The sequence below is a fragment of the Felis catus genome, chromosome C2 (assembly GCF_018350175.1).
Source record: "Felis catus isolate Fca126 chromosome C2, F.catus_Fca126_mat1.0, whole genome shotgun sequence".
In the NCBI taxonomy this organism is placed as follows: domain Eukaryota; kingdom Metazoa; phylum Chordata; class Mammalia; order Carnivora; family Felidae; genus Felis; species Felis catus.
The window spans coordinates 130,788,285-130,815,500 of NC_058376.1; the positions used below are offsets into that span (position 1 = coordinate 130,788,285).

At 40.2% G+C, this 27,216-nt stretch overlaps 1 protein-coding gene across 3 annotated transcripts in view; it reads left to right on the forward strand.

Moving 5' to 3' along the window:
- Positions 1-27,216, forward strand: part of CPNE4 (copine 4) — a 603,237-nt gene that overhangs the window by 483,758 nt on the left and 92,263 nt on the right. For all 3 annotated transcript variants that reach the window (XM_045037596.1, XM_019810707.2, XM_003992123.5), the window contains one exon: positions 3,033-3,122. In XM_045037596.1, coding sequence (XP_044893531.1) covers positions 3,033-3,122 — 90 coding nt within the window. The remainder of the gene's footprint in view (positions 1-3,032; positions 3,123-27,216) is intronic.

The window sequence follows — 27,216 nt, forward strand, 5'->3', positions numbered from 1 at the left end:
TCTTTTGTAGCTTTTTAAATTCTCAATTTAGATGTTAGAAGACCCTCTCTCACCCACATTTTCCATTGTTGACCTTCAATACAGACTGTCAGCAACATATTAATAAGAATATGAATATTAGGTAACATTTAATGTGTATGATTAGGTGCCAAGCATTGTACTAAGTGATTTGTATGCATTACTTTATTTACTTCTCATAACAATCCCTTGACATGATTATTATTACCCCCATTTTATAGTTCATTAACTAAACCTTTGGGAAGGCCAGTGACTTTCCAAATTCTCATAGTTAGTGAGGGGTAGAGCAGAGGTTTGCATTGAGTTTGTTTGGCCTGAGCTTCATGATAATTTGAGAAGCGCATCTGCTTCCCCAGCAAAAGTTCATCCACTGGGCTGATGTCAGGCCTATTATGGGAACGGCTGTTCTGTCCCAGCTGCCGCTTGGTCTAGCCGCAGCTCCTTCTCAAGCTCCCTTGTCTTTCTCTCTGGGGCTCCAAACCTTATCTCTTATTAACCCACCACCCAGTGCCACACACCCACTCAACAACCAACCCCAGTCTCCACTTTTCATTTTGTTTACAAGCTGGTCCAAGAGAGAGTCTGTGGGGATGAGAAGTACATTGATAAGGAGGAATTGGGATGATTGTGATAAATGAAAGAGCTGAGAGAAGACTATTGTGTATATATATTCATATATATATATTCATATATACATATATATTCATATATACATATATATACATATATATGAATATATATGAATATATTCATGTATATATTTATATATATATATATATATATATATATATATATATATATATAGGACTATTGTGCATGCATATATATGTGTGTGGTGGGATAAAAGAAGAAGGAGCCCTCATGACTTTCATAGAAGGATAGTAAGGTTCCATGTTCCCACCACCCCATATTGGAAGTCCATTTCCATTTTCCTGAAGTAATAAAGTCTCAAGTAGTGTTTGGGGAACTTTTTGTGTCATATTAAAAGTATACAAGAATTAAATAGTTTGGATGGGCAAAGTCTATGGATACCATCTAGTTCATAGTTGGCATTTAATAACTTGTGCTTAATAAAAAAATGAATAAATGAATGAAGCTGAGTATAGATAGTATGTCTGCTACATGTTATAATAGTACAATGTAGTTCTCTGGAATTTAACCCCTGGGGAACAGTTTGGGGTACAGTAGTCTCCCTGAATGGCACCTGATTGCCACCACCAAACAGAGTCCTTTTCACAAACACAGATTCCTTTGGTAGGACAAACTTCTTTCGGGAGAAGTAAATAAACTTTGGGGAGAATTAGAAGTGGTGTCCATTTGCCCTTTTGTTCCTGTCATTGAATGGGGGCTTAAATGTGCAGGCAGAAAGGAGATGGGGGTGTATCATTAGACTTCTCTCACAAGATCTCCCTTTCCTTTGCTCCTGATACCAGTCCTTTTCTCATTATTAGTATTAGTAAATTCTCCTACTCCCAAGAATCTCTAGAACTCCTCCCATACCTAATTGCTGAGGAGCTTGTGGAGTCTCACAAGCAATGCAACTGTTACGTTTTCCAGTGAGTCAAGCAACACAACATTGATTTTTTCCTCTTTCTTATTCAAGAGATATGAAATAAATATTAGGCAATACTTTCTCTTGGAGGAAGCACACACATGTACACACAGATTCTAATTTCGTAGGAAATTTCTAGTTGAAACTTTGATCTGCTAAGTTTAAAAACTGTTGCAATAAAATATCACTTCTTAGTGTTTTTATATAAAGGTGAGAACTTAAATTAACCCAGATGCTTTTATCTAACTTTTCTTCTCATGACAACTTTGATCATCCCCAGGGTATCAGGGCACAAGACAAAGCCCCACAGGAACATAATTTTTGTACTTTAATGCATTAAAAGAAATTTAATAATGAGTGCATGATACAATCAATAATTCATGGTTATATTAAGGAACCCAGTAGAAGAGGGAATTACTTATAAAATAATTATGTTATTTGGATAGAGAATTCATTTTTTTATAATGCTAAGACTTCTGCTAACTAAAACTTTCACAGGAAGACAAATCGATATGACAAAATTCCATTTGACTTCATTTGTATATACCCTAGAGCAGTGGTTCTCAAATTTCATGCATCAGAATCATCTAGGGGGCTCACCTCCAGAGTTTCTGTCAGTAGGTGTGGGCACAACCTAGAAATCTGAACCTTTAACAAGTTCCCAGGTGATGCTGGTTCTCCTGCTGTTCCAAGGACCACAATTTGGGAACCTCTATCCTAAAGTACACAATATAGCCCTAGGTACAGAGCAGATTCTCATGCATTCTATGTCCATGCAAATTATTTGAACCATAGTGATGGCAGGCTGACTTGACTTGTATGGACTGTGGGGCAGGATTAGTAAGCTGCTTTCAGAAGGATTTCACTGTATTATAGACTTTGTGACACTAAAGATCTGAAGATCTTCCATATTATACCTTAAGATGAAAGCTGGTATAAGTATGCTCTTGGGATTTTTCTTTTAGAAACTTCTCCTCTGACTTGAATCTGCTCTAACCTGAGGTCATAGACCAAAGGCTATTCAATTCTTTAGCAGTAGAAATGTCTTGCTATACTCCCTACACTAACCAATAGTCTTTACCTATGCTCAATAGAAGAGAATTTATGCCATAGGAGTGACACTCCTGTAGAACTTTATCTATGCCTGTAGATCCTTTACCAGAGGCCAAAAGCAGACCTGCCTCCTAAATCCTAGCTCCTTTCAGTGTAGAAGGGTTCATCTCCAGCATCCATATGATGATCATTATTCATGAGACAACAGCCAGGCCAGTGATCACAGGAGTTCTGCTCATAACAAGCCACTTAGTGGGCACCCTTACTCCGAGTTTTCATTAAGACACTTATTCCAGATAGTTGTCCTTTTCATAAGCACCACAATACTTCTCAGATGGTTTTTGTATTGAAATGTGAAAATGTCAAGTATTCCCTCCCCAACCCACCACTCCTCTCTTTGTTTTCTCAGGTTGTGATGAATAACTTAAGCCCAGCCTGGAAATCATTCAAAGTATCAGTCAATTCTCTATGCAGTGGAGATCCAGACCGCCGGCTGAAGGTCAGATATATATGTCTGAGAAATGCAATTGTTTATGTATTTAACTCTCCTCTTTCTCCTCGTGTGAATGTTGGAAAACCCAAAATTTTCTGTACTGCTTACCCAAATCTCTTAGCATCTTGATGGAAGATGAAGGGGATGTTTCTTCTGCAGGAGCCACTGAAGCTCATGAGATAGTCAAAGATAAATCCCAATTGTGTTACGTCAAGAGGGAAAGTCCATGGCTTCTCAGAGATAAACTGTGGCAATAAGTTCATGGCGTGATTGGGAGTTATTAAGAACACAAAAATTACTGTATCAATTATCTATTGTTGCATAACAGATTAATCCAAAATGTAGTAACTGAAAACAATAACCATTTATTTAGCTTATGATTCCATGCACTGGCAAGTTGAGTTCCTGTAGGAGGTTCTTCTCTTGATCTTGCTTGGATGCCCTCATGTATTTGCAGGGTGGCTCTGCTTCTGGGCCTTGACTGGCTATCATCTGGAATGACTGGGTGTTTGAGCCATTTATCTCTCAACATTCAGAAGGCTAGTTTGGCCTAGTACACACAGCAACCTTAGAGTTCCAAAAGAGCAAGAACAGAAGCTGCAAAGTTTCTTAAGGTCTAGTCACAGAATGCATAGGAGGTCACTTCCTCCACATTCTGTTGGTCCAAGCAAGTCACATGGCCATCCCAGATTCAGGGATGAGGGTGAGGAAATTGACTCTGCCACTTGGTGAGAGGAACTGCAAAGTATGGTGGCCATTTTTTTCAGTCTACCACAAATGCTTTTTGGGTATCGTGGGAATATACAAGTTGGAAGAAAAGACACATTGTGAGGGTGACCAAAGGAAGACAAGAGGCTGAATGCCAGAAGCAGATTCCAGGAGGCATTTTTTATGGTCCAAAAACTGACCCTCCTTCTACCTTGGAAGTCCAGAAGCTCCATGTTATCAATGCCCCCAAGTTGATTCTACCAATTCAGGATAACTAAGTAAAATCAGTAGAAACCAGAGCCTATAAACCTAAGGGCCAATCAATTCATATTGAGTGAGCAACATGTCCCTCAAGCAGAGTCCACATTCACCTCGGTTTAATCAGGGCATTTTCTCTATGTGGGCCAGCCATAGGGAAGACAACTATTAGACGGCTACTATATTAGCCTGAAAGCCTGGGACGTCTGCCTCCACTATGGGAAGATGGGTTCATTCAGCAGACTAAATGTTCACGTTGATCTTTCAGGGCACCTAATTTCCTGGAAACTGTTAGATGGGCATTGCCAATGTTTGTCTTTGTAACTTTACATTTTCCTCATCCATTTTGCCTCACAAAACTTCTTGTGATAGAATTATTTTGATTTGTCAGCGTTGTCAGATTAGAACCCGTTTTCTCTAATGTGACCTTATATATCTTTGCTTAAGACCATTCTGTGTGGACTTGGTGCTTGAACTCTCAGTAGACCACTTACTTCCACATTCTTGAGGAGAAAGTCAGAGTTTCCCTAATATCTTGTGTCCTGTAAGAGCTAAGATACTTTAAGCTTCAATTGGCATCGGAACTGCCTTTTACGTCAAAATCAGGACTCCTGGCTGTTTGGGACTCCATGTGTCAGCTCATATGTGGAATGCCAAGGGCTTTAGCTTCAGGCATAGGGTGATGATTAACGTCTGTATTCTGAGCAGCTCTATCCCATTCCTAGCAAGATAATTGACCCTGTTTAGGATAGAAATCAAGTAATATGTCCATTAGCAATAGATCAACTTTGTCATATGGAGTTATTAATTGAATAAAAGGAGAGGGTTGTATGTAATTGAATAAATAAATGCAGAAAAGCAGCACATTATGGCCTTGTGAATGTTTTGCCATCTGTAGAGGAACAAGTAGGAGTAAAGGAGATAGATGATGAGTGACAGATGAGAAAGAAAGAGAAAGAAAGAAATAGGGTGTTGGAGAGGGAGCAGTAGGAAGGGAAGAAGGAAAGGATCGGAGCTTCTCAACAGCTGCACAACTGACATTTGGATTTTGTTGTAGGGGCCTGACCTATGCATTCTAGGATGTTTAACAAACAGCATCCCTGGCTACTTGATGTTAGTAATACTCCACTTACAGCCAGTCTTACATCAGTCTTACAGCCAGAAGTCTACTCAGACATTGCTAAATGTTTCCTGGAGAGTAAAATTACTCCTGATTGAGAACCAATGGTTTCAAACTTAACATGCATCAGGATCACCTAGATAACTTGCTAATGTATGTGTGTGTGTGTATACACACACACACACACACACACACACACACACACACACACACACATATATATATATAAACTCTGAGTATTTAGTATTTACAAAGTATATATTTATATATATATATACTCAGGGTTTCTGATTCAGGAGGTCTAGAGTGGGCCTGAGAATTTTGCATTCTAACAAGCTCATGGGTAATGCTGCCACTGCTGGATTCAGCCTACACTTTAAGGACCCAGGGGTAGACATTTGTTTCTTCATTATGACTCTCCCATGGCCTAGTGTCTCCACAGCAATTTCCAGCACCCAGTCTCCCCTTTACCACCTTTGTTCTGCCCAGCACTTGTACCTTTCTGTACTGTCCCAGCCTTCTCAGCTTTGCACACACCTTTCTCTCTTCCTGAAAAGCCTTCCTCAGTCTGCTTTTCTTTAAACAGGCTACTTTTCTTCAGGCCTCTTAAATCGCCCTCCACTTTCAAAAAACCTTCCTCTTTAGCTTCTGTGGGATACTTTCTAACCCTTTCTACCTACCCCATTAAACTACTTCTCCACTTGTTTTGAAAATTTCTGTGTACATCTCTGTCTCCTCAGTAGACGACTTGTCCTTTTCAGTTTGCTCCTTCGGGGTAGAACCATGTTTTGTTCACTGTGCATACAGCTGTCTAGCATAGTGCTTGGCACAGAGTAGATACCCAGTGACTTTTTAAAAAATGTTCATTTATTTATTTTGAGAGGTGGGGGGAGAGAGGGAGAGAATCCCAAGCATCCAACATGGGACTTGATCCCATGAACTGTGAGATCATGACCTGAGCCTAAATCAATAGTCGGATGCTTAACCGATTGAGCCACCAAGGCGTGCCTACCCAATAACTTATTGGAGAGTGAATGAATAGAGGTGTGAGGGAAGTACTGAGAGGTTACCAGGGGGTATCCTGGGGCAGGGACTGGAGTGGAGAATTGCCCACAGCAGTATTTGGTATGCTGGAGTTTCCTAGGCCACAAAGCCAATGTTGCACTCACCTGCTCACAATATCCAAATGCAGTTTTCTGAAAGGCAGGATAGACTTCCTGTATTGCCCTTTACTTGTATTCATTATTTTGTCACAAAGGCCACTGTGAAATTTTCATAATGCTGTCCCTAGCTAGCTTTCTCTAAAATAAAATGGCAACATATTGGCAGGCAGCATCTCTGTCCATATGGGTGTCATTCTTCCTACCACCAAAGAACATTAGAAAGTGATTTAAAATTTTTTTAATTTTAAAAACACTCTGTCAGGTTAGATTTTAGCAATCTTAGCAAAATTTTGACACTTAGGTCTTTGTCCCAAATGAGGCTTGGTATCTTTAATTCTCATTTATTCAGGACCCACATGAACACCCAAGTTCAAATAACCAGCTTTTTCTGCTTTACTTTTATTTATTTATCCTGTACTCTTCCTTTATGTAAAAAATAAAAGCATTCAAAGAAGCCTTTTTCAGAAACTGGTGTTTTAACTTACTATGGAAATATTCAAACATACATAAAAGTAGAGAAATGATGTGATAACTCCCCATGCCCAGTACACAGCTTCAACAATTATTATCTCATAGCCAATTTTACTTCACACACACCCCTAAAACCCATTTCCCTCTTCCTCTCCCCACTGGATCATTTTGAAGCAAATCCCAGACCAGGGCCAGCTCATCCATTAAGCCCAGCAAGCACAGTGCCAGGACCCACCAGACTTTCAGGAGTCCATGAAAATGTTTTCATTCTTTTAAAATTAGAAAGGAAAAAAATGAACTTATAAATAAGATTGAATAAAATGTTTTATTTTTTTTTCTCACCTCAGAAAGCAATGACATTTTTAGAATCCTAAAAATCTACTATGGTGGAAGGGGACCCATGAGGGCAAAAATGCCTAGGGCCAATGAAGGTGAAGGTATGGCCATGTCCCAAATACCTTATCACATCATCCCAAAATGCTTCAGTATAAGAATAAGAATAAGAATAAGAATAAGAATAAGAATAAGAATAAGAATAAGAATAAGAATAAGGAATCATTCTATAAACATAACTACAAAGCCATTATATAATCTAATTATATTATATATCTAAGAATATTAACTAAGCCTCCTTAATACCATCAAATATTTTGCCACTATTCATAAATGACTGATGGTCTAATTTATTTAAAAAAATGCTTTTGCACTTTTTTTTTTTTAAAAAAAGGGGGATCTAAAAAGGTCCAAGTATTGAATTAGACAAAAATACCTCCAAAGTTCTCTTTTAATCTGTTAGTTCCGTCTCCTTTTTTTTCCCCTTGCAGTTTACTTATTGAAGAAATCAGGTTGGTTTACCCTGTAGCATTTCTCATGTTCTGTGCTCCCTATAAATGAGGAGTTAGGACTTGATCAGATTTGGGGTCTGTTTTCTAGCAAGAATGCTTTATAAGTGATGCGGCTTTCTTAGGGTGTGAATAGTCATTGAGGAACTTTGCCTACATCCATTTAGTTAGGGCTTCCAAAATGGTAATTTTCCACTTCTGTCATTACTTCTTTATCTGTTGTTTAGTGTCTTCTATAAGGAAAAGCTTTTCCTTCAATAACTATTTGGCTCCCTGAGGTGTGATTCATACAGGAAAGACAGGAAAAATGGTTGATTTTTCCTTTCTTTTTTAACCAATTTTCAGAATAACAAATTAGTTCTCTGGCATCCTCCATAGGTAACTAGTGAAGTCCCCCAATATTATTAAGAATTTATAGATTTTTTAATATATCTGAGTCTTTCAATTCATTTCAGTTATTACTATTCCTTTGAAATCTTGAATTGCTGCATGTTTAACGAATGAAAACTGCTTTAAGTTAGCTCTTGAGTTCTTTTGACATAAACTTAATAGTATGTAGTCATTTCCTAGCTTTCTTGTATAAACTTTAAAATTCATAAATTTTGAAATTGTGTAATTCCCTTTCTCCATCAGATCTATCTCTCTGTGGATGCTGAGTCATATATTAAAGTCTCTTGAAACAATTTCTCTCCATAGCTAAACATCTACCCCATAGAATTCTCATTTTGTTTCATTTTGCTTTCCATTGCTAGGATATTTTTACAAATTTAATTTTCCTTTGTATGAAATGTTTACATGATTCTAAAGTCAAAACTACAAAACAAGTATATTCAGAAAAACTCACCTTCCATTCCTGTCTCTTCCACTTTGTACCCTCTTCCCTTACAGGTAATCATTTTGTAGTATACTTTAATACTTGGCAGTGCTAACTCCTTCCACTTCTCTATTCCTTTCCTTTTTAAGGGTTTTCCTGGATATTTTGCTTGTTTTTTTCTGTTCCTTTAGCTTTAGAAACAACTAGTACTGGGGCGGGGTGGGGAACAACTCGATGGTATTTTTATTGGTATTGCAAAGGAAATCTCTTTACTATTGAGTCTTCCTGTCCTAGAATGATATGTCTTCCCATTTGATCAAATCTCCTTTTATGTTTACAGGAGTGCTTAATGTTTTTCTCTTAGAGGTCTAGAACATTTATATTTAAATTTATGCCTAGTTTTTGTATGTTTGTTTCTTTACCTCTTCTAAATGGAATCTTCCATTATGCCTTCTAACTATCATTCATCAATGTAAAGGTTATTGAATTTTGTTTGTTTTCTAAAACTGCTATTTTATTGTTACATTCTTTTTTATAGTAATTTTCTGTTCATTTTTTTAGCATTTTCCAAATATATAATTCTATCATCTGAAAATAGAGATTGTTTTACCATTCTTACTATCCTGATGGCTCTAGTTATTGCTCTTCTTTACTCACATGGACCAATATAGTGTTAAATAGTAGAGGAGAAATAGATCATCTTTGTCTTATCCATCACCACAGTGGAAAATTCTGTAGTGTTTTTCCATTCATTCTGACTGAGATTAATTTTTTAAACTGATTATGAAGGTGTCAGAGGCTTAGCGCTTTTCTTAGCCATGTCTACCGAGCCTTAAAGACCTGTACTAGCATTCAGGGAGGATTCTTTTTGGTTTTGGTAACCCTAGAGACAAAAGTTGCTCTACTTCCTGAATAGATTTAGGTTTATGTTTAAGATTAGCTATTTGATGAAATATATATTTAACACTTAATATTAGCTATTTAATGAATTTGTCCATGATTTCTATGGCATGGTAGAGTCCTTATCAAAATCCTAGTTTCATTTACTTCTAACCATGCAGTAAGGTAGCTTCCATTGTCTTCATTTTACAGATGAAGAAACAGAGGCTCAAAAACCCCCATGCATTCAAATGCCAACTTTAATGCTCTTTTTTATTGAATTGTACTGTCTCTATTTTGTTGTATTTCTTAGAAAATAAATCATCTTGATAAAGCATATCGCTTAACTCTGAACCAGCCAGAATGTTTTATTTGCCATTATTCTAACATTTAACAGAAACAAGTCTTGTATATATGTAACATATTTCATGAAGTCTGAGACACTATTAATTATGTAAAGCAGCACGAAGGGAAAAAAACGTTCTTAATGAATCCATAATGCCATGCTTTCTTGCCAACATGTGTTTATAAGGAAATCTGTGCCTGTTAAACTCCATGAAATGTGGTATCAATCATTTCTTTTGATTTGATCAATACATTATTAATATCCAGTACATATTCTTTAGAAGGCATTGTTAGTATTCAGAATAGATTCTACCAGATGGGGGTCTAAGAGAAGAGGGTGAGAAGGCACTATCAGCAGGCATTGTTAACACATTGTTAACACCCTAAATGTACCTAGTACTATAGGAAAATGCCATGACAGAAAAGTCTAGGAAAATACCATATAAGAACCTCAAGGCCATTTCCTGTCTCCTTTTCTAATTCTCAAACCATACAGGTAACTTGGACACTCTCCATGCAGAGTTCATCAGGCATTTTCTGAGTATGGTTGCCTCGAAGAGGGAATTAAGGTGATCCTTGTCTCACCCTGTCCCCATGCCTATGCAAGAGAGAGACCCAGGTTATTAGCTGAGGTCATGGTGCAGTGAGCATACCCAAGACACCCAGGCAGAAGGAAGTAGCAGAAGAAAAAGAGAAGCAGATCCCCAAAGTCAAAGCAGAGGTTATAGGACTCAGGAGCCCATGACAGCGTGAGAGGAGGCCCAAAGTTCAAAGCAACCAACAAATGACATCTTCACCCACGATTGATCTCACTCACCTGTCACGCCCTACTTCTTCTGTAGCCACGTGTGATTGATTTAGAACAGCCATGTTCATAAACTCCCTTCTGACACCCCCAAATTTGGATTCCTGGCCAATCAGAAAAGTGCTTTCCTGAATCAGCATTGTAGACCCCATTGGTCCTGTAATCTTCATTTTAACAACTTTCCCAAACAGTGCTGGTGCAAGCTGTTTGCCAAGCACACACTGAGAAATACTGTCTTCCTACTGAATCTTCAAACCTAGATGACTTGCTGGAACTTCTCTTGGGAGGTCAGTATTTTCACTGAAGAGCTAAGTGTATATGTATGTATACATTCTGCTCTTCCCTCTATATGAAATCTGTAGCACTTATCCTTTGGTTACATCTAGCTATTGGTGTCTTCCCTTTCTCAAGTGTGACCAGGCCATCTCGAATTGAAATTGCATTTTCAATACAAATTCATTGTCTTTGCTTTGGACTCTCTGAGCCAGATTGACTGACAAGTGCCAAATGGGTTTGACTCCAGGAGAGTGTTCTTGGAGTTGCTTTGGACCTTCCCCCTTTATTCCCAATGCTATGTGACTCCTCACTCCTGGATTCCTGAGTGCCTTTTCTTTTGCCTCAGATCCTCTGAGCTTAGTTGCCAAACTTGTTTTATTTCTGCTTCATCCTGTTTTTCTGCAACAACCCTTCTGACTCTTAATGCTTGAAAAGGAAACACACACACACACACACACACACACACACACACACACACATACACACACACCCCTCAGTTCTAACCCCAGATCTCAATCCTTGATGGTGGCCCCAATTCAGCCCCATAATTCCCCCAAACCCATAGATTCAATCATGAGATCTCCCATGGGTTACACTAACATTTTCTGATTCTTGGTGCCAAATACAGGAAGGTGGAATTAAGAGGTCCCTTGGTAACTACATTTGGTGTTGTTGAAAACGCCTGTAATAAAGACATTCTCAGACAGTTGAAAGCAAGTTTACTTTCCTTCTCTATCTACCTTACAACTGAAAGAGGAAAAAAAGAGCTTGAATGGTCCATGGGCCTGTTGTGTTCTCTTGAGATCTGTTAAAATTCAAGTACTTCTTTTTATGGCCTTCTGGGCTCAAGGGTTTCTGGGTTTTTGCCTGTCGATACTTCACTCAGCCTAAATGTCCCATGATTACCAGAGGACTGAAGACTCCTCTAGATGTCTCTATATTGGACCAGCCATGGCACAGGAATTCTTGACTCCACTTAAGTAAATGGCACCCCTGACCCAGCAGTCTGCCTCTACTGAGATCTGTAATCAATACTGCAGCATGGGAAAGCAACAGCCATCTTAGTGTGGAATCATATAGGAATAAAGGAGGCTTCTGAATGAGAGAAAAACTACACACTCAGTTTTAATAATTTTTTCACTTTTCATTAATATTTTCCCCTTTTTTACAGATGATGAATTCAAGGTAGCATGTAAGCAAATTGCTTAAGATTACACAGCTAAGTAGTGCAGCTTAGTTTAAACCCAGGTCTGTCATGCTCTGTGGTCCTTGCTCTTCACTACTGAAAGTTAGCTAACATTTACTGAACAGGGCATTCACCAGCTACCTGGTACTATGCTGGACATTTTGCTTACATTATCTCATTCAACCCTATGCTTATCCTAGGTTGAACCATGCTGCAGTAGCAAAGAGCTCCCATACAGTAAAGTTTATTTCTAGCTCACATAACAATCAAAGGTAAATCTTCCTAATCAATGGTGTCTCTCTCCTTGATTTGAGAACCTGCATTGCTTCTATCTTGTGGTTCATCCATACCTTACAGCCTCATTGCTATTTGCATTTAGCACGTGGAAGACAGATGTGGAAGGAGCTCTCTAGAAGTTTTAGCTGAAAATAGCACTTGGCATTGCTGCCTATATCCCAACGACTAGAACTTAGTCATATGACCACACTGAACTGCCAGGGAGGCTGCAAAATGTGATCCAGTTGGGGCCTAGAAAGAAAAGAAAACAAATTTTGGGGGACCACCTAGCTGACTCTTCCACTGGAAGATGTTGTTATTGTCCCCATTTTGCTGATGAAAAAACTGAGGCTTGGAAAGATGAAATAACTTTTTCAATTCACAGAGCTTCCAAGCAACATAGGCAGGATCAAGTCTGTCTAACTCTGGAACCTACATTCTATAGCTGCATTGTCCAGTAAAACTTTCTGATAGTGGAAACATTTCATATCTGTGTTTTCCAGAAGAGTAGCTAGTACGCACATACAGCCAGAACAATTCTCTCCCAACCTCTCTTCTCTCTTTCCCTTTAGGCTTTCTTCCTATTTTCAGTCCCCCCCCCACCCCCGTTAGTATCCCATCCTCTCTTTTCCGGTGAACACCATCCAAAGAGAAAATTCCACTCCTTTATGTGTCAGGCCTTTGCTGCTAATGGGAGCCCTCTTCTGCCCAGTCTTTAATGATTCCATAGGGGAAGGAATGGGTTTCCTACACATGAGGTCAACAGTAGGTACTTCAATGCCAAGATAATTTTTCATCAGTGAGAATCAGGTCTGATTTCCTTAATATTTGAGAAGAGAGCACACCTTGCTAAAGCAAGGGTTATGGGTTTTGGATTTTTTTTAATCCAGGAAACCATATAATCTGGTCTTAGATTTTTAAAAAAATAATCTTGAGAGATAGTGTTTAATGGATATAGAGTCTCCATAGGAAGATGGAAAGGTTCTGGAGACAGATGGTGGTGATGTTTGCACAACGATGCGAACATTTAAAATTGCTAAAATGGCAGATTTTATGTGACACATCTTTTGCCACAATAAAAAGAAATTTATTACAAAAATAACCCTCTTCCTGTTACCATGACTTTGAACTTCCTCTTGTGAAACAACCACTCGATGTTATTGTACTAGGAGCATTTGACATCTGCCTATACCTGGCATACCTTACCTGTGATGACGCTTGCCTCAGCAATCTGGGATGAGAGTGTGACAGCTCCTGAGAGCTTCCTCATACCCACATTCCTCCCTCTCAGAAACCCTTCTGAGGGTGAGAGGAGAGCCTTCTTTTCGCCACCATTATAAACAAAGAACATAAAAGGCAGCGTAACCCAGCCAAACTATTTTGTTGGGACAGTTGTCCCTGACCATGCTCTGTCTTTGACTAACTCAGAATATGTTTTTGAAGAAATCACCTTTGGAAAACACTTTGAAATTCTGAAGTAAGAACACCAATTGAACACATATCGGTGCCCTGGTGAGATAGTTTAAGGTGCAAAGGGAGCCCTCTTGCCATCCAAGGTGGACATTTCTCCACTAGTGAGAACTCCCATCTCAATAAATCACAATTACTGTGATGGGAAGAGGTTTCTTCCCATTATTTAACCCATGCATGTCTGCTTCTGCACTAAAACCTAAGACAGCTAAACAGCTACTGAGAGGATGCTTGAATAAAACTAGGAAGCTGGACAAAGCAGCTGAATGATGCAGAGGAAGGAATGTTCTAAGCAGAGAGTCTGAGAACCTGCTGATGGAGCTTTATGGCACACCTCAAACTGGTGGGGTCACTGCTCTGTCCCAATGACGCTGTGTGCTGACATCCCTTTCTGCTGGTTATTCTTGTCTACTGCGTGTATTCATTTGTTCACTTACTTGTTTATTAACGCAAGCCACTTCACCTTTCATTGCACTGCTTTGTTAATATTGAAGCTGAAAAACTTGCCTCAAGAGCTCAATTTTTATTTTTGCACTTTTGGAAATGTTGTTTTTAAACCTAGCCTTGTCAATAGGAAGTCTTCCACAAACTGAGCTAACATCCCGAGAGGCCTTTGCCTTGAGTCAGCTTCTGTAGGATATTCAGCTACTCTGCCACATTTTAAACACTAAACAGAACATTTTTTTGAGTATTGCAATCTGAAGCCATCCTGGGCATTTCTCTCTGGGAAGTCTTTTCAATAGAATTACCAAACAAAACAGTGAGAGACCTATCTCTTAAGAAGGATGGCTTTTATAAGGAGAGAGTCCTTAAGGCCAAGAGAAGTGACCCATTTTTAGGTGCTTAGCAGAATTCCACATTCCCTCCTTCTCAGGCAGGGGGGTATCAACATCTCCTCATGGAGATGTTGCCTGTGGGATCCTAGCTGTCTGCAAAGTGCTTGGATTTCCAGAAAAGTGTTGGGGAATGCCAGGATTTTGTCTGTGGGGAGCACGTGAAATTGATGTCAGGGAACAACAGGTTGACTGACCTCATAAAAAATGAATTATTCATTTCCTGGGAGCATATAAATCACCTTTTTTTCCTGTGACCTTTGATTCATTGGAGAAAGGACACAGATGCTTTTGTGTCATCCCAATAAGGAGAAGAAAGCTACAATGATCATCTTCCCTGCCTCCACCCTAGAGTTAGAAAGAAACAAGCTGGAGACACTCCCTCATGATGCCTGCAGAGGCTGCACAGGCTGGGCTGTTCCAGCTAGCGTTCCCTGTCACCCAGTGTGGTCTGCAGCTCCTTGGAACTTATACATGAACTCAGCTTTGTCCACATGCCCCAACTTGGTAAGACGTGGCAAAATGGACTCATAAAACAGGTAGATGGAGGCCAATATATTAAATTATAAAACTTTTAATAAAATTTTAGTAAATTAATTTAACAAAACCTATAATCCCTGTGTTCCACACAAGGCTCTCCTTCCTTGAAATCTGAACACTTATGAAGCAGAATTAGCAATTAGAAAGTTACTTGGCGAGCATGGAAAAAAAATCAAGGCAAGGGCGTATATGGAGTCTGGAGAGATTCTACTTTGGTTAGCAGTTTGACACAAAGGCCCTCTAGAGAGTCTGATTAACTTAATAGGATATTTGCTTTTAAAATGCATACAATTCTAGGGCTTTGTGAATTCATTAAAGCTGATCTCTGGACTCCAGACCTCTGAGCCGAGCCATGGTGAGTCTGGTCCAAGTATAATTTTCAAAAATTTAAAAGCGGGGCGCCTGGGTGGCTCAGTCGGTTGAGCGTCTGACTTCAGCTCAGGTCATGATCTCACGCTCCGTGAGTTCGAGCCCCGCGTCGGGCTCTGTGCTAACAGCTCAGAGCCTGGAGCCCAGTTCAGATTCTGTGTCTCCCTCTCTCTCTGCCCCTCCCCTGCTCATGCTTGGTCTCTCTCTGTCTCAAAAATAAATAAAAACATTTTTAAAAATTAAAAAAAAAAGTTAAAAGCATGACTCTCATCCAACTATCAAATGAATATGTGTCAAAGATTTCATTCACTTCATTCATTAAGGAGGAAACCAATAATAAGATTAAACTGTTCTCCAAGAGCATTTTGAGGAATCGAGTTTACACAGCGTTTTTGTTTAAACAGGAGTAAGATTTCTAGGGATACAATTGGTTAATGTCCTTCACAACAGTGAGTCATAAACTTCAGGGTTATCTTTGCTATCAGACAGAAATCATTGCACCATATACAAGTTTACCAATGTAACTCCACAGAGTCTGAGCTCTTAGTTCATTGATAGTAAATAGGAAAATCAAGCAATGGTATATTCATGTAGGAAAACAAATCATCCTTGGGCAGGCCTGTTAAAGCTTCAGCATGCCATTGAAAGAACTTGCAATCATGCTTTTGGATTTATTTCTGGGTTATGGGTGAATTTTCTTAAGAGGCTCAGATAGCTCCTGAGTTCACATTTCTAGAGCCTGATATGTGCTTGAAATCCCTAACTGGCCCCCTTATCCCCCTCTCCACCTTTGAATGGCTGGCCTATTCTTAACCTTCAGGTGTCGGCTCAAAACTCAACCACTCAGAGACACCATCCAGGCTTCATTGTTCATACATGCACTCCTCCAGTTAGTCTCCATCTTACCACTTTATCAGTCCCCCTCATGGCACCTACCGTCATCTGTAATCATGTTTATTTGTTTACATGGTTACTGTTGGTCTCCTCTGATGAAATGCAAATACCAAGGTTTGAGGTAAAGGAACTGGCCAAATTTACCTCTGTATCCCCAGGCCCTAAAAGAGTGCTTGCATATAGTTGGTGCTTAATAAATATCTACTTAATGGATGGAAGCATGGGTGGAGGGATATATACATATGCGTGCCCATATATACATTAACCAGATTCTATGGAAAGCATTCTGCCAGGTTTTTGCTATTTTGTTTGCCCTTTTAAAGGCTCTAAGAAAAGCACTCCTATCATCCACTTATTCTTACCCTCACGTATGTTGACACTACTGATTAATTTATTAGCGCCATCACATCACTTTTGACCTGTGATGCTTCCTTTTCAAGGCAAGTCTAAATTCATTATGGCTGTTTTCTTATTGTCAGTGTCTTAGAGAACACCCAAATGTAGTCCATTTATCATTATACCACCCCACACACACAGTTTTTCCATTGAATTTAAACACATCTTTCCCTCTACGAGCCGCAGAGTTGCAAGAAGGGGGTGGGGGGAAAGCAAGGAAGAGCCTGGATGAGGAAGAAACCAGCAGGGAATGACTCTCCTTTAGGAGTGAGGGGCTGGAATGAAAGTCATAGAAAGAAGAAACAGTGTCTTGGCCTCACCTGGCTCTCACAGAAGAGCTTTTGGAGGATAAAGGGGCCTAAATTCCTCTCAGAAAAGGAATGGGAAGGAAAGCAGCCTGGTAGACTTACCAAATATCAGGTCTCTTTCATTTCACTGGTATAATTCACGGTCAGGTACAGTACTTCCTTCAAACCATCTCTGAAATAGCAGGGACTGAGTCTCTTATTAGGAAGGATGAATGCTGGCTTACCTTTAAGCCATGAGATATTCAATGGAAAAAATCAGAGGGGGCCGTGGGGTGGGTAAGACAAGCAGGATTCAATTAAGCCCTGGAGTGGCTGAGAAAAGAAAGGGCCATCGTCTATATTCTGATCCTCAGAACCTTTTCTATGATTTGCTTCTCTTTTTTTTCCTTCTTTCCTTTTCCCTGGCAATTAAACATCTACCCAAATATTGTTGTTGACCACCTGCATGCCTGGTTGCACTGTCATTTAAAACATTTTATGACAGCCAACCCCTGAAAGAGTAAAATCACTAAATGGACTTGTCAGGAAGCATTACCTCCAGCTCATCTCCCCTGCAGACCAGCTGGCCCTCTTCAGAAGCTCTCTTACAATTCACTCACCCCTGCCACTCCCAGTAATGAAACCGACCCTTAGAGGCATACAATGTACCAAACTGCAGCAGACCTTATGACAGGTCAACATATGATGGAGAACAATGTTGTCAAACTTGAGCATGCATCAGAATCTCCCAGAGGACTTGTTAAAACACAGAATTCTGGGCCCCATCCCCAGAGTTTTTGATTCAGTAGGTCTGGGGTGGGGCCCAAGAATATACATTTCTCACAACTTCCTAGGGGATGCTGATGCTGCTGGTCCAGAATTCATGTGGAGAATCACTGATATTGAAGTAGTAGTCAAGAGACCCCCTCACCATCATGTTTCCCTCAATTCATGCATCTCCACCTTGAAACTACTCTATATCTGCATCCACTGTTTTCTTCTTTCCAAAACTAACTTATTCACAGGCTCACTTCGCTCTAGATCCTCACAGAACTCAAAGGCTCTTCCACAGCTAGTCATTGATACAAGTATTTTAAAGCTAGAAGGAAGCTTTGAGATCATCTGGTCCCTCGATTGGAGTTCCTCAGCTTCAACACTACTGACATTGGAGCCAGATAATTCTTTGCTATAGTGGACTGTCCCATGCATTGTAGAACATTTAGCAGCCTCCCTGGCCTGCACCAATTAGATGTCAGTAACATACCCCCAACCCCAAGTTGTGACAACCAAAAATGTCTCCAGGCATTGCCAAATTTCCCCTTGGGGACAAAATTGCCTGTGGTTGAGAACTACTCTAGTCAAATGTATCTTTAATTGCTCCCTCTCTGTTGGGGTTTGAGAGTGAAAATTCATTGCATCCCTTCCTGAGTTTGGTCCAATCGAGAAATAAAGATGGAACTCAAAGCTTGGAGATTAAACTATCACTTCACTGCTGCTAAAGAAAGGAATGCTTCCTCTGGGAGAGGTTTGGGTTGTGACTAACAATAGCTGCGGAAGCCCACAGGTAAGCTTAGGATGGACACAAAATAACTGTGTAAATACCAGGTGGCACTGCAGTGGCCTAACTATGGCAGTGGTTCTCAACCTTGGACACATACTGGAATCACCTGGGGAGCTTTAAGAATTATTGATTCCTAGACCCCATTTCAGACCAATTAAATAATTTCTGGGTGTGAGGCCAAAACATCAGCAAAGTTGATAGGCTGCCAAAATGATTCTGATGCTCACTCATGCCAAGAACCACTGCTCAACTCAATAGACCGAGAAGATTGAGCCCCTTGTTGGATTTTCTTATGTGTACCGAGGAGGCAGCCAACTGATACAAGATCTCCCAGTAAGTATAAGACTTTTTCAGCCAATGGATCTTCAAAATTCTGCTGATGTGTAAGTTATGTAAACTTATTGTAAAGAATAGAAAATATTTACAGGCTTTAGAGAAGGCTCCCTGGGAGAACATAGCATTTCAGAAGCTTGAAAGTGTATTAAGAAGGCCCAGAATTATGTGATAATAGATCCTGTGCTGCCACATTTTAATATGTTACAGACGAGGCCCCAGGGCAGGGCAAAGCTGCTGAAGTAAACAGAACCTTGTGGGCCATGCTAAGGAGTTTAGATTTTTATCCTGAGAGCAGTGGGAGGCACTGAGAGGTTCTATGCAGTAAGGTAACTTGGTCGTGTTTTGAATTCTTGGAATCAGTACTCTGCCTTTTTTGTGGAATTTGGATTGAATGAGGGCCAAGTGAAAGCACTGGTTAGAAGTCATAGGAGAAATCCAAGTAAGAGTTACCTACCAGACAGGGATGACCAGAACTTGGTACCAGAGTGGCTATTGGATAGAGAGAGAAGAAGAGGAATGCCTCAAGAATTCATCCCTAATTCCTGGCTTGGTGACATGGATGGAAATGGCACCATTCCTTAAGATCATACCATCAAAGGAACAGGAATTTTGGGGTGGGAATGATGACTTTGGTTTTGTACTTGCTGAGTGAGAGGTATGTCTGGGCCATCCAGTGGTCTGTTGGCCCAGAATTATCTCAATTTTAGCACTGAAAGTTCCACATCTCTGGAAACCATCAGTCTTGGGCAAACCAGGACAGTTGGACAATCTGGCAGTTGCCTCTTTGAGTTAGACTCTCAGAAGAGAAAGCTGGGCTGTGGCATAAATGTCAAAGTTGTCAATAAATAGATGGTGTGTGTGTCGGGGGTTGTGCGTGTGCATGCGTGTGTACATATTTGAACGTGCATACAAGTGCACATGTATATGTGACTAGAAGGAAACATACCACATGATAACTGTTAAAAGTGCACCTTTCTTTTTTTTTTAATTTTTAAATGTTTATTTTTGAGAGAGACAGAGAGAGAGAGAAAGACAGAGAGGCAGAGAGAGCACAAATGGGGGAGGGGCAGAGAGAGACAGAGAGACAGAGGGAGACACAGAATCTGAAGCAGGCTCCAGGCTCAGAGCTGTCAGCACAGAACCCGATGTGGGACTCAAACTCACAAGCCACAAGATCATGACCTGAGCCGAAATTGGACACTTAACCAAATGAGGCAGCCAGGTGTCCCAAAAGTGTACATTTCTTAGTGGCTAAATAATGAAGCAATTTTTTTTTAACTTTTAATTCTACTTTTTAAATTGTTCCACCATAAGAATGTGTTACTTTTTGCAACAAGGAAAAAGAAAACACTAGTGTAAAATACACAATTTTTAATATCAACACCAGTTTTCTTTTTAGTATTATTTTTAGTGTTTCTATTGCTTTTTAGTTATTTTAAAATTCAGAATTGAAATAATTATTTTTTTTATTTTTTATTTTTTTTTTCAACGTTAATTTATTTTTGGGACAGAGAGAGACAGAGCATGAACGGGGGAGGGGCAGAGAGAGAGGGAGACACAGAATCGGAAACAGGCTCCAGGCTCTGAGCCATCAGCCCAGAGCCCGACGTGGGGCTCGAACCCATGGACCGCGAGATCGTGACCTGGCTGAAGTCGGACGCTTAACCCACTGCGCCACCCAGGCGCCCCAAATAATTGTATTTCAAAATCCCAGAGTGTTTTCTTGGTGATAGGCAAGCATATCTTATTTTTGTATAGTAACATTATACAAAGTTAGGAAATTGACTGTGGGTCAATTTGGCTTATATCCCCTTAAATTCCAGTGTCTTCTTAGGCGTAAAGTAACCTGGCAATAGAGCAATTGCTTGGTAATACAAAGTGAAACAGAGAAGTTTGTTTTATTGGTTTTCTAAAACAAGTTTATCATATACTACATTTCTGCATTGTCCATTCTACAATTACAGCCTTAAGTACACATTAAGCATGTAAAGCAGTAAGTCATTATTATGTACCAACTGTGAGCCAGGCACTATGCTGGGTACTTTCCCACATTCCATCTACTGTAATCCACACAACAAAATTATGACATTAACAAAGATGGAACCTGAAGCTCAAATTGTTGAATAAGCTCCTAAAAATTCACTGACCTTCTAAGGACAGAACCTGAAGCCCAGGTCTGAAGGTTTTCTAAGGCCCCAGGGTCCTTCTATGAGGCCACACTATCTTCTTTAGATATACTATGGTGAATGTTGTGCAAAATCATGATGATCCCTTGGGGGATCAGTTTCAATCATTGTCCCCAAGGCAGAAGAAAAACCAAATGGAATATTTATTTATCCATCATCCTCTGTTATCGAAAGATGAGGGAAGAGGAGAAATGCCAAGGACATTCCTTAATATCACCCATCAGCCAGGAAACAAGAACCTCAAGGATTTTTGTAAGCTTGTTATAAAATCCAGAGAGTTCCATAGTATTTTAAATCTCTTGGGAGTACCCTGTACAGGCAGAAAGGAGATGATACCTTAATAGTTTTTTCTTGCTTTTCTTAATTCAAAATCGGAGATGATAAAATCTCTCTTTTACTTTTCTGCCTACCTCATAGGTACTGTATCTATTTCCAAATACTCCCCAACATTTCCCCCATTAGAACTCCATCTAGGAGGTAGACAGGGCAAGAATTGTTATTTCCATTTTATGGATGAAGAAACTAAGACATAGATTAAGTAATTTGCACAGGATATCAAAGAAGAGGAGCTGAGAAATTATTTTCTCCTCTGTATCAATCAGGATTCTGGCAGAGCATTTAATGAAGGACTATCACAGATGTAAAACAAGAGATGGTAAAGTGCCCAGCAACTAACAGTAGCAGGAAGCTTTTACCACCCCAGGTCTAAAGGGAAAAGGAGAGGGAGTTATGTTACTGGAGAGCTAAAGTAGGTCCCCCCTGCCCCCCACCCCCCACCCCCACTTCCCCTAGGAGCTGTGGCTGTAAAGGAACATAGGTAACTGTGGAAACCTCAGTGTGGCAGGGAAGCAGCAGAGGTAAATACCCTGAGGCTCCCCTCTCCTGCTGGTGTTTCTCCTAAAAGGAAGTCAGCCCTTAACTAAGCTTTCTGTTGGGTTTCTATTAATGCTGTTCACACTCTCCTGAATGCTTTACTTCAGCACTGATACTTTGTATGGCCTGTCTCTCTTTAGTGACAACAGTGGGTTCTGGGTGTAGTTGTTTCTTACACATGAGAAGGAGTCTGTATGAGAACCATCTGCCAGGGCCATAAAGATATTGGACTGGAGAGCTCAAAGTGTTGAATGATTCAGTATCAATGGAGCTTGGAATTCTGGGAGGCAGTCTGATATGGCCTCTCTTTTCATTTTACTGCGATGTGCTAAATTGGAACAGCATGCCAAAAACTGCTGCTTTTTGCAAAGCAGTTTTCCACCTGGGCATAGCCACCCTATCAGCTGTTGTCCCTGTGTTTCCAGGTTTCAGGCCTTGCAAACCTATCACCAGTCAAACCCAGGAGCATAGAGTAAAGTGGGAAAATTTTTGGTTTCCATACTTGCCTAGCTGGTTGTCATTTCATTCTAGTGAGAAAGGACTTTTACAAAAAATAGAAAAGCATCAGACAACCTGAAATTGGCTTCTGGCTCTCCCACCCACTTACAGGTGATCAGACCTCCTTGGATATGTCCCAGAGCTTATTACCAATCTGTCTGAGCTTTGCTTTCATCAGTAGTTAAGTGGAAATAATAGTGCTTGCCCTTATTCCATAGGATTGCTTCATTCATTCATTCACCAAATCTTAGATTATTAAGAACAAATCTTAATAATCCACGTTAACCAATGTCATCAAGGGGAGAACCTAGATCTTTCAGAACCATCTCAATTTCAATTATTTAAACCGTTTATTCCTTAAAAGTGATAACTATTTGCTGAATATCTTTTAAGTAGCAACTTCCTTAACTACATTAAATATATCATCATTCACTCAGCCATGTATAAATCTCTATTTAAGACCTACTCTCTGTGAAGCACCATGTTAGTTTCTGGAGGTACAAAGATGAACATGTCCACTGTCAGGACATTCAAAGTGTAATGGGGAAGCCTGATGTCAATGCATAAGCAGAGGGATGTTTCTTAAAGCGCAGAAATACCAAGGAAAGAAAAATCCATAGGGCACCCAATCTGGGGTATGAGAGAAGAAAAGATTAGGTTAGATTTGTATCTCTAATAGTTATTCTGGCTCCATGGACTTGAATGAGGGGGGAAGAAAGCAGTTTAGGTGCTACTATCGTGTCCAAATCAGAAATAATAAGGCCCTGAAGTGCAGTGTCATTAAGGGTAAGAGAACAAAGGAGTTATTTGGAGACCTATTTTGGCAACCCATTTGCATACCTAGATACAAATGGGAAACGGGAGAAGAGAAATGGAGGAATCAAGATTCCTCTCCAATATCTAGCTAGTGTAATCTTATTAATTCCTTTCATCAGCCAGCCCTGCAGGGTTGGTATTGTTTTTGTCATCTCGCTCAGAGAGCCTCAAGATCACGCCTCTCCCAAGCTCAGGGCCAAGATTCAAACCCAAACCAGCCTGACTCCAAAGCCCATGCTTTTCTACTCCAAAGCAAGCCTCTTCCAGGGTCTTCATATTAGTCTGACCACATGCCCCTCTTCTTTGATCCAAAAACCCACTCCCTGAACCATCAGATGGGACAAGGGAAGGAAGGAACATGGCAGGACTGGAGATGGCGGAGGGCAGGCAAAGGGTGGGGCTGACAACCAGATTACCCTTCCCTCGAGCATCAGCATCCCTTTCCCCCACCCGTCCGCCCCCCACTCTCCTCTACCAGCAGGCGCATGATTCTCAGGGTTCAGCAGGTAACCTGATCCTCTCTGTAGGAATTAGCATGGGCAGTTTCTGCAGTGATTGCTGGCAGGCAGATTTGCTGGGATTGTTCATGGCATTTCCAGGTTTGGGAGGTATCTGATGTGCTCCAAAGGGAACAACTTAAGGGATGAGAATCCAGGAACTCCAGTTTGCTGTTTGCTTACCAGGATTCCCAGGCTCCATCCTTCACTCTAACCATCATTTGCAGCACAGAACTTTCTGTCTGGCCAAAGGAGTATCTAGACAGTGGAAAGGAGCTATTTACCCCTCTGAATTTCCTCTGGATTTGCAAAACAGTTGTAAGACAGCTGCAGGTAGAGTAGAAAACTCCTCTTCCCCATCTTTTCTGAGGCTGTGCCCTGACTTCAGCTAGTGGTTCAGATGACAGAATGGTGCCACCTGCAGCTCTGCATCATCAGTGATTTCCCAGGATATTCTCTAGCCGCCATGGAGCCCAGAGATTGTATCTAGCTCTCTTCACTGGCTTTCCAGGCCTTTCCTCATCCTAACAGGCTAGCATATCTCCTCCTTTTCAACTTATCTATTTATTGCTGCACCAAATTGCCAAGGAAAATTTCAAAGAATCTAATGGCCTAGATTTGAGATGGTTTCCTAACACTGGATACATTGTGACTGTCCTCAGCAGGACTCACTCTCTGAATTTAGCCCTGTGACATTAGTTGGACCTTGGAGACATAGGAGAGGTTTTATGAGGAAGTTTACTGAGGACAGAATTTGACCTCAGGAGTTTTTCTGTTGTCATAATACGTAGGGGAAAGAGTTTTCTTACAATAGGTGGTTTCAGTTAAATCAATAAAATTACCTAAAGCAAATTCTATTTTCCAGTTGATTCCATTTTGTAATAAGAAATATACAGGGAGGGACCTGGGTGGCTTAGTTGGTTAAGCATCCGACTCTTAATTAGGGCTCAGGTCATGATCTCATGGTTCGTGAGTTCAAGCCCTGCGTTAGGCTCTGTGTTGACAGTGCAGAGCTTGCTTGGGATTCCCTCTCTCCCTCTCTGCCCTTCCTTTGCTCGCACTCTTTCCCTTTCAAAATAAATAAATTAATTTTTTAAAAAGAAAAGAAAAAGAAATATATAGAGAGGGCCACCTTGGTGGCTCAGTTGGATGAGCAGCTGACTCTTGATTTTGGCTCAGGTCATGGTCCCAGAGTCATGAGATTGAGCCCTGTATCAGGCTTCACGCTGAGCATGAAGCCTGCTTAGGATTCTCTCAGTCTCTCTGTCTCTGTCTCTCTCTCTCTCCCCCTCCTTCCCTCCCTCTCCCTCGATTATACTCTCTCTCTAAATAAAACAAACAAACAAACAAACAAACAAACAAACAAACATAGGGTGGGGAATTGTATGTTTTGAGAGAAATGTAACCCAAACCTTTCAGTATCTTAGTCTGGTATGCAGTAAAAGGTTTTCTATTATTTTCCTTCTGTTTGTATATAGTTTGTTACCTTTTTTCAGCAAAGTTTGTGTCCTTAGTGAATCACAAAGAGTGAGATTCTGGCAGCTTTCTGTACAAAGTAACCTCTGCATTAGAAATTGGATACTCTGCTGCTGTTGTAAAAAAAAAGGTTTTTCATGGACAGTTTCTTCAGCTTCCTGAGTTTCTCCAAGGTCAAGGTCTGAGTTCTACTCACAATTCTGAAACTCTTCTGTGTGACTTTGGATAAATAACCTTCCTGTACTTAAATTGCTTTATCTACAAAACAAAGATGGTAATGCATGCCTCCACTCACTTCTCAATGACATTTTTTGAGTCAATGAGAAAGTATGGAAAGCACTTTGGGTTGCTCTAAGGGACCTGCTATTTTAGAAATGTGTTCTTAGCAGTCAGGGCCACACAGGGCAGCCAGACATATGCCACCAAGTCTTTGAATGTTGAGACTTCAAAGAAAGAAAAATCAACTATTGCTTACTTTATCAAGACTCTACATTTGAAATTTTGGATCTTGTTAAATTTATATGAGAAGGTAAGATACTTCTCTGGACCTCTGACATTAAATAGTCCCTGCCTCATAGCTCTGCAGTAGGAATTAAAGGAGGAAGTGCACACAACACACTCAGCATATGAGTCATCAAGAAGCTTGGGCTAAGTTACCTGTATTAGATGTTATGAAATATCATTTATTCAGAAGGTTTATTGGCCAGGAACCCAATGAAATTAAATGTACATGAGGTACCAGCCAGTCCTATAGAGTGCCAGGATTTACAAGAAAAAAATGGCTAAAGCAAAAAAAAATGTGGACATACTATCATAATTAGTAACCAAGAGGCCTCTAGCATAGGTAACTCTAGCCCTTAATGTTGAAGGCCTGGTCTCATTTCAGGATAGTTGCAAAGTTAGTTTGGACATTGAAGATTGATTGTAGATGGATAGTGGATGGATGGCAAAAACAGAAAAGTAATTTAAGCTATCTTGTGTCCTTTAAGTTTGGAGACCTTCTCCCCAGCACGATTTCAGTCTTTTGGCTTTTTCCTGTTTCCTTTCTGGGCAGTGATGGTTTGGTATTTCCAGGATATCTCTCGGCAATTGATTCCTAGTCCCAGTTCATCAGAGGCTTTTTGTTAGGACAACATCACTCGAGGCCTCTTCCTCCTTATCTGAAAACTTTTTTATTGAGATGCAGCTAAATTATCTAAAGCTAGAATAGTTGCTTGCTGTTTCTTTGCTTCTGTCCATTACTGGACAGTCATTGAAACTTTATACTGTGCCCACCTTTTCTTCACCTTCCTCGATTATGCACCTCCTATATTCCTGCTAATTTTATCTAGAGTCCATAGCATCCTTGGACCTTTTCATTCTCCTGAGGCCCAGAGGATGGTATGACTTGCTTCGGGCTTCATGTATTCAATCAGTGGGCTGAAACAAGAAACAACGTCTTCTAACTTCTCATTCTGGAATCTTTTCATTTCCTCTGTAGATGGCCTCTTCTACCAAAAACAGAAATGTGATTCACATTTCCACATGGACATGGAAAATGGCCCACCCTGTAAAGAACCATTAGCAAGCACTTAAACTAGTGTTTCTCAAAGTGTGGTCCTCTAACCAGTAGCAATAGCATCACTGAGGAACTTGTTAGAGATGCAAAACCTCAGACTCTACCCAAGACCTACTGAAGCAGAAATTTAGACCCCACACGTGATTCTGATGTATGTTCAAGTTTAAGACCCTCCGGTACAGGCTATGCCAAAATCATATACCTTGATCATATATGGCCATTAAATGGCCACTGATGCATGAAAGTGTGTTTGGATTCCACATATAGGTTTGAATTTCAAGTCTGTTCTTTTACCCAGAAGACAAGGTAAACTAATACTTTGGAAGATCCAAGGTTTTGCTGAAATTAACAGAAGTGTTATCAGGGC